Genomic DNA, 8833 nt, shown 5'->3' on the forward strand with positions numbered 1-8833 from the left:
AGAAGAAGAAGTGTCTGAACCATGAATCAACCACTAGGTGTTCTGGTTCAGTGACAGCTTGTATCTAAACAGTCCTCTTCATCATCCTCTTCACATGGCAGGTTTTTAAGACATCAATTTTTAATCTTGTGCTGTACCTGCCAGCGTAGGTTCATTTCAATAAATTGTTTGAGATGAAGGAATTACCATTGCATGATTCTACTGCAATACCCTACATTAGTGATGTAATATCAGTGTAACATGAACTTATTATAGTCCACGTAAATTTCACCTGGAACTATGTTTGTTTCAGCTACACTCAAAGTGACCAAAAGCAACCAAGAAAATGCTTACAGCTTTCATCATTTCACTTAAATGTCAAGTTATTCCTCCTAAAAGGCAACAAATACACTATTTCCTTTTATGGACAATCAAAAACAAATATATATTGAATACTTGACCATAAAACACCAGTCCTCAAGAACTTTGTTCATCTCAAATAAAGGCAAATATGCTTGGTGTGAATTGGTGTGAATCTTGGCAGGTTTATCAAATGCATGGACTCCACAGTGAGGCATAGAGGTGGGAGTGTGTTAATATGGGCCTGCACGCGTGACAAGGTGTTGAGATGATTTTATAGATGATCCTGTTAATCCTTGTGGTTATAATGAAATAATATTAGTATCCAAAGGGTTGAAAGCTTATTTACACTAAATACAAAATCACAAATATCTAAAGACAGGAGATAAGCTTTATCCTGACCAACAGAGTTTTATATTTAAGATTAAAAAAAGAAAAACCATAAAACCACATTACCTTTCCCGTGGAGAAATTTGAATTTGAAAAGGAATTTGAAATGAGTTGTTTCTCCAAACCGAGGACCGAGATTTCCATCTTACTGAAATTAAGTAATATTAAACTGTTATGTTTTAATTCTACATAAGCACAAACACCCTAAAGATAAATTTGAAATAATGCAAGTAATGTACAGTGGTAATATTTTGAGTCATACACCCACTGGCCACTTTATTAGGTATATGGGTTCAACTGACTGTCAGCACAAATATTTAATCATTCAGTCATGTAGAGACGGTCGGGATTATTTACTGAACTTCAAGCTGAGCATCCGAGTGAGAAAAAAAGGGAAAGTAAGTGACTTTGACGATCTGAGTATTTCTACTGCTGATTTACTGGGATGTTCACACACAACCATCTCTAGGGTTTACAGAAAATGGTCTGAAGAAGAGAAAATATCCAGTGAGCAGCAACAGAGTTCTGGTGTTTTCTGTTAGAGGTGTAGCAGCTGGTTATCCGGTTTACTCTGGATTTGATGGTACAGTCTTTCTTTTCCAACTTTTGTGTTTGTCTCCACTTTCTTGTCCTCACTCTCCCTTTCCGTGTTCCACCTGTCAGGTCCAGCATTCATATATACATTCAGCTATAAACAAAATAAAATAGAAAATAATACTTTAAGCCTTATATCCACAAACCTTTATTGCCCGTATATCCATTAATTTTCCCTGTTGGCAAAGCAAATTTGCTCAGCAGAACAGAGCATCATTCAGCTGAACAGTTGGGAGATTCTCATCATGGATCTGCAGCAGCTGTGTGATGCTTATCGTTATGGAGCAAAATCTCTGAGGAATGATTCTAACTTGTTGGATCTATGCCACCAAGATTTAAGCCGGTTCTGAAGCAAAAAATGGGTCCAACCCAGTGCTAGCAAGGCAGACCTGATAGACGGTGAGTGTACACCGGTGACTTTGTAATGCACATGTGACGACTACAGACCAAATCTTATAAACTTACAAATGTGCCTTTTATTAATAGATTACAGTAAAGAAACATCACACCCTGGTCTTTAATTGAACTGTTTTTGTCACTTTAGTTTCATTTCATCATTTCGTCTCACACAAAAAATGCTCATACAAGCCCAACGTGTTTTAAGTGAAAAGGTGCTGTCAACAGCGGGGTGGGACTGTCACATACCAGGATGGAGGGAAAGTCATTGTCTGACTCAGTAACTCAGTAATATTTATTCAGTGAGCGTTCCACGCATACTTCCAGGCCCCAGTTCTGTACATATCTAATCCTAATCAGCCACACCCTCAACATCTGACTGTGACCAATAGGGACAAATTACTGAGTGCTTTAAGCCCTTATCAGTGGGTATTGGCCTGCAACCAGGCTGTCTTTGGTATAAAGTATGTGAGGTAAAGCAGCAGCTTTCTGCTGATATGGCCTTGAACCTTCTCTCACTTTTTGTCAGACCTCAACGTATTAGTAAATTTCAAGCTACTGTTTAACTTCAACTCTGAACATGAAAACTAGTCAAACATAAATAAAACTTGAAAATAGGCATTTTAAATCATGTCCCACTATGTCTCTAAAATAAGTTCGCATGGGAACAGAAAATATTTTTGCAAAGCAGAAGTGCCTGAATTCTCTGAAATGTATTCAGGCTGAATAAACCATAAACTTGGCTTTGATTTACCCATCTTCAAGCACCCAATTTAGCAGCACTTGACTTGCAATCAAAGAAGCCTGACTCAATATGATATATTTTCCCTCAGGGGATTAATATTTTTTCATAAAGCAGATGTGATCAAACGTGGCCATTTACAACATCCCTGTTTACTTCAACTCAAGTTAAGATTGCAGTGATGAAAATCACAATTTGAAAACATGAAAAATGTCACATTTCCATCAATCCCGCTCAACTAATTTTCCAACCCATTTAGCAGAAACTCAATTTTCATTTATCAATACTGACACCTAGTGGACAGTGAAAGTATTGACCACTTAAAAGATGGGAATGTCCAGATGTTCAAATAAACCTGGGGTGGGGGACAAAACAAAAACAAAAAAAACATACAACCCACAAAACTTGTTTTTAGGGGTTTATTTCAAAGATCATGCAGTGCAGTTCCAAGGTCGGAGGACATCACTTTCAAATGGTACACATGAACTAATACACAATATAACCTAGTACAAAAAAAAAAAAAGAAAAGAAAAAAAAAAGGGAGGGAATGTAACAAATTAAATAGGAAAAAATGTGTGCAACACTACTGCTGCACTGCAGATCTTAAAAAGGCTTTATACTTTGCTGCTTTAACCCTGTTGTGTAAATACAAAACCATTTGGAGCGAGTATAGAACTTAAAAAGACAAAAAAAAGCAATAAATTACTTCTTTCAAGTGTATGGTGCATTTACTGAGGGAACTGAGGAGGCATGGGGTATGGCACCAATGGTGGAGGATGCTGTTGTGGAGCCTGTGCCTGGGGGAAGGGGAACGAGGGGTGGCTTGCACCGTTTTGTGTGACAGCCTTGTTGGGGGCAAACTGGGGCTGGAAGTTGTTCTGGCCATTAAAGACACCTGTTTGGTTGTTGAAGTTGGACTGTCCACCATTGTAGCCATAGCCATTGGTGCTGCCGTTACTCCCTCCAAAGCCTCCATTCTGTGAATTTGTGCCATAGGTCTTATTTGGTCCATTGTCAAAGCCTCTGTTATCCCTGTCCCTCCCAAAATCCCGTCTGCCAGAATACCTATCCCGACGGTCATAGTCACCACCTCTGCCGCCCCTTGAACGACCTGAAGAGGAGAAAATAAACTTAGGAAGTTTTGAATATCTTCATAATTTTACCAAGATATACCCTTACACAGATGAAACCTGCAGGGCAAGAAAAAAATTAAATTAAGGCTGCCACTTACAGCACCATTTTTGTATCTCACCAATTAGATTTACCTCCTCTGTCTTCTGCCATCTGGAGGAGCTTCGGATTAATTGCCTGGTTGGCCTCACGAAGGACAGAGATGAGGTCACCAGCCTGCCGCATGTTGTTGGGTGTGAAGAAAGTGTAGGCTGTGCCTGTCTTTTGGCTACGAGCTGTTCTGCCAATGCGGTGAATATAGTCCTCAGAGTTGTTGGGGTAGTCAAAGTTGATGACAAATTTCACGTCTTCAACATCTGTAAGATTACGTTGCAGTGTGGCAGAAAAGAGAAGGGCAGCACACAAGAGGAGTGTGCCATTGCCACCACAACCACATCGAAAACAGAAACAAGGCACATTAGTCCTGTCAAGGAGGTGGAAACACTTGTTAAACTGGAGGAAAAGAAAATAAATCCATGGTGAGGCTACGATGGGAAAAGAGAAACGATGCAGACTCCTTTAGATGCCAATACAGTTTTTAAAAAACTTTCCCCCCACCCACCCTTAAAGAAGGGATCAGCAGTATTACCATTATCTGGAGTATGCATTCACTAGTCCATTCCCATTGCAGCACACACCCAACATACTTTAATGTTACCCCCATAAGGTCTATACAGAAACACTGCTTAGTGCACTAAAACTTAACCAATGACCCTTTTGCACACTTAAGCAATGCTGACTATTAAGCTCACATTTCAGTTTCTTGCCAAGAACTTTTAGACCTGAACCCATTTGCAGGAGGTCTACAGTGCAACCCCTTCTCAGCATGGTAAGCTTTTTCCAGACCCAGTGTTCACTTGACCATACTGTCTCTCGTTGGCAGGTCTCGACATGACTTTGAAACGCAGGCGAGGGAGGAGTGTGAGCTTGGATTTTGTCCTGTGTCCAACTGCCATGTCCCACTGTCACCAAAAGCGCCAGTAGCCATGTCATTACAGAGGTGAAGATATGATCGATATCATGGACTGCTCTTCAAACCAAAGTTTAGGAAACTGCTTCATTACCACCACCCATGCTTCACAAAAGTAAACAAAAAGTGTCTTCTAAAAAAAAAAGAAAAAAAAAAAAGAAAAAAAAAAAAAAAAGAAAAAAAAATGAGTCAAATGACTTGCAGTGCCCAAATATACACGCAAGACCATAGGAGACAATGAAGCTGGGCTTTGAGCTGGGACAGTTAAGAGCCTGGGTGAATAAAACAGCAGTCCAAACCATTGCCAGAGAACACACGAGCTTTTGGGGGCGGAACTGTGGCCAGCCCTTGACTCGCCGCCGTTTTAGGCAGGCCAGTGCGTTGTGCTGCACTTGGGCCTGGTCACCTCTGTACATCTGCACGACTGTGAGACCCGTGCCTCGCCAGTCAGGACACCTCCAAGAATCCTCCTTCCCCCTCTGGATACCTGGGCTTGTCATGCCAAGGCCCTGCCATACAGACTGCTCCTTCAGGTCAGGGGAGAAACTCAGAAAGAAGCAGAAGAGTTAAAGAAAGCAAATTCACTTTCTTTTTTAAATAGATTAAAGTATAAAGAGCTCAAGACAGATACTGACCTAGACCTCGGGATGCCACATCTGTAGCAATGAGAATTGGGGCCTTCCCAAATTTGAACTCTGGATGAAAAATCATAATCAGAAATCAGACAGTCACATTTGTTTAACATTTTAGATTTTTAAACATCTAATAAAGCTTACCATTGAGAACCCAGTCTCTCTCTTGTTGGCTTTTATCACCATGGATTCCCATAGCTGGCCACCTAAGAACAATGAAGGATTCAGCATCATATAAGGACCACAATAAAAATAAATAAATAAATAAAAAAAAAGTATTCATGTTAAATACCAGTCTAAACACTTACCCATCCCTTCTCATTCTCCGAGTAAGGTCATCACACCGTCTCTTTGTTTCCACAAAGATGATGGTCTTGTTCTCTTTCTCACTCATGATTTCCTCCAGAAGACGGATGAGCCTGAAGAGAATCAAATCATTCAAGGTCAAAATGCCAAATATTAAAACACACTAAGTTTGTTTCTGACACACACAAAGTACTTACTTGTTCTCCTTCTCTCCATCATTGCAAACATCCACAATCTGGAGGATGTTATGGTTGGCACTGAGCTGCAGCGCCCCGATGTTGATCTGCACATACTCCTTCAGGAAGTCCTCTGCCAGCTGGCGAACCTCTTTAGGCCAAGTTGCACTCCACATCAGAGTCTGACGGTCAGGCTACAAAACAATGAAATAATTGATCAGATGTTAGAAAAGCGTATCCAGTCACTGTGACTGTCTTTATATATAAAAATGCTTACCCTGATTTGGTCGACAATTTTACGGATCTGTGGTTCAAAGCCCATGTCCAGCATCCTGTCTGCTTCGTCAAGTACAAGGTAAGTGCATCTGCGTAGGTTTGTCTTCCCTGCTTCAAGGAAGTCGATGAGTCTGCCCGGAGTGGCAATGCAGATTTCCACGCCTATATCCAAAAAGGTATTAGAGGCCATCTTTCTTTTTTGAAGGCAATTTACAAGGGCTTGAGCCAAAAGAAAAAGCTTCCAGTACCTCTTTCCAGGTCACGGATCTGCGGTCCCTTAGGTGCTCCCCCATAAATGCAGGTGGACTTTAAGCGAGAAGCTCTGCCATATTCTGCAGCCACCTGTTGTACCTGCTGTGCCAGCTCACGAGTTGGGGCAAGCACTAAACACTGTGGAGAAAAACCCAGACGGCTGTGACCCATCTTTCCTTTGAAAACAGTAAAATACAGCTAATACTGCAAGTGACCAGAACAAATGAAATGAAATAAAATGAAAAACAACTTACGATTGGGCCATCCCCACGTTCCAAGAAAGGCTGGTGGTTAATATGGACAATTGCAGGTAGCAAGTACTGGAAAAACAAGATTTTACACCCAAAAAAAAAAAAAAAAAAAAGAAAAAAAAAAAAAAGAAAGCAAAACCAACTGCTCTGATCCACATGTACAAAGCTGCAGATACTTCAATATCAAAACTTTCTAACTTACAGAGAGAGTCTTGCCAGAACCCGTCTGTGCAATGCCAACCATGTCCTTTCCACTCAGCGCCAGAGGCCAGCCCTGAGCCTGGATAGGTGTTGGTTCGGTAAAGTTCTGTTTGTCGATCACCTCCATCACATAGGCTGAAACGAGCATGTACAAATTAAGATTCAAAGAATCAATTTGAGGTATCCCCCCACCCCCCAAAAATATGTAAAACTTACAGGGGAAGTTTGCTTCACCAAACTTTAAGATGGGATTTGGACAGTCTCGCCCCTTATATGTAATAGTTCTGGATCTTCTGTATTGGTCAACTTCTTGCTGCAAGTCAAAGAGTAATTTCAGTGGTCACGGACGATTACATAACTCCAAAACACGTGTAGAACATGGCTCAAGTATAGTCAGTTGTGTTACGTAACACATACCGGCGATCTGCGTGCCACGTCGGGATGTTGCTGGTAAAAGTTTTTCTCAAACTTCGGGAGCTCGTCCAGGTTCCAATGTTTTTTCCGCAGCCGGTCACCGGGGTTGCCAAACTTCCCTCCACCACCACCTCCACCACGGCTTCCACCAAAGCGGGGAGCTCCACCACCATAGCTGCAATCACAGTTCAACAGACTTTACCAATTAAATTGGGTCTAGTATGACAGCTTATAATTTTTTAAGACCGGGTTTCACTGTGTCGTTTCGTGTTATTTGGGTTGCCGTGTTTTCCAGTCAGCATGAGAACAATGGGGGGAAAGCCGGCATTTTGTATCCGCATTCACGCCGCCACATGGCGAAAAGCCGACTAGCCAGCTATGCTAGCATTACCAACATCTGAGTTTCTATTGACCACAAATATGACATGCAGAACTTAGATTTAATGCTAAAATAAATATAAGTCACAATGAATCGTTAAATGTAATCCTGTTTTGTAATCTAAAGTTCAATGAATGAGATAAACGTAAATGCAATTTTGTTGGAGTTGAGGCTAAAAAAAAATGCTAACATATATCCGGGCACGGGCGTATTGGCACGAGGCCAAACAAGGCCTCGAGCCAAAGCCAACGTCGACGGTTTCTTTTAGTTTTTTTTCCAACAGTATAATCAGCATTGTTTTCATGTCAAATTTTAAATTTTTAACTTTTCGTCTGAACTCCTGAAACACAGAAAAAAAGTTTTACCAATTACGGCAATTTTTATTTTACATAACCGGCTTATTTTCTGCCGGTTTTAAGTCTTGTCAGCCATTTCACGCGACGGTAAAAACCCGTTTTTAAGATGTATGAAAATGCGCTTACCCTCTATCTCTGCCGCGGTCTCTATCAGAATATCCAGGCATGTTGTAAACGAAATATATATATATTTAAAAAAAAGTACAGATAAATGGAGTATGACTTTTACTGCCGTTAGAAACTGAAGCCGGCAGTGGTGCTGAAATACCGGTAAGGAGAAACGAGGCCCGGTTTATATGGAAAGAGGAAGTCTCTTTCTGATGTATTCATCCGCTGCACGAGTTTCGACTCCGGCGTTCCACTATGAACATAGTGATGAATGCATCGAGTGAAAGAAATACAAGCTCTTGGAAAAAGTGATACCCAAAAAGGGTTTATATACTATGACCTAAAACAACGTTTTCTATTTTAAAATTAATAAATGAAAACATTAATGTACTTTTTAAAAATGTTATACTGGAAAACACCAGCCTGAAATGTCTACTTGATGAACAAATGTTAGCGGATGAATATGTACTAGACATAAACTGGTGATTCGGTTAGCAGCCGAACAGTACAGTAAATGACGTCACGAGGACCAACCTAAACAGAAAATCTTTTTTCTTTGTAAAAAATAAATTTAAAAAAGTCTTTCAACATTCATTCTTATGGTATGCATTTTTGTGTTTAAATTTATCCTATTAAAATTAATCAGACCTGATTTTATTTCATATGCGATTAAAGTTTTAGTCAGCACTTGAAATGAGAAAGTTTCGGAAATATTGTAGATTGCTTTTGGCAGTAGTCTTTTGTTTATTTTTTTATAACTATAAGTGACTATACTATTTACTAAAAAAATGCACATAAAGAATAATAATAAAAATGAAACATTTACAAAAAGTTGGATATACTGACTGTAAATTATAGCTATAAATCGGGGGAAATGAATA

At 40.1% G+C, this 8833-nt stretch overlaps 1 protein-coding gene across 2 annotated transcripts; it reads right to left on the minus strand.

Annotated features, from left to right (window-relative positions):
* Positions 1–2866: 2866 nt before the first annotated feature.
* Positions 2867–8129, minus strand: ddx5 (DEAD (Asp-Glu-Ala-Asp) box helicase 5). Of its 2 annotated transcripts, none has more exons than XM_042011523.1 (13): positions 7971–8126; positions 7113–7284; positions 6912–7008; positions 6697–6830; positions 6498–6563; positions 6240–6381; positions 5993–6153; positions 5737–5909; positions 5542–5652; positions 5378–5439; positions 5237–5296; positions 3727–3948; positions 2867–3572 (listed from the first exon to the last, which is right to left on the minus strand). In XM_042011523.1, exons 1-13 carry the CDS (start codon positions 8009–8011, stop codon positions 3190–3192), a joined length of 1824 nt encoding a protein of 607 aa, XP_041867457.1. In that variant the 5' UTR covers positions 8012–8126; the 3' UTR covers positions 2867–3189. The 2 variants fall into 2 exon arrangements, with proteins under 2 accessions (XP_041867457.1, XP_041867465.1); XM_042011531.1 differs by having other exon boundaries at positions 3408–3572; positions 3714–3948; positions 7971–8129.
* Between the last annotated feature and the right edge of the window lie 704 nt (positions 8130–8833).

This window comes from Melanotaenia boesemani, chromosome 2, assembly GCF_017639745.1.
Source record: "Melanotaenia boesemani isolate fMelBoe1 chromosome 2, fMelBoe1.pri, whole genome shotgun sequence".
Classification (NCBI taxonomy): Eukaryota; Metazoa; Chordata; class Actinopteri; order Atheriniformes; family Melanotaeniidae; genus Melanotaenia; species Melanotaenia boesemani.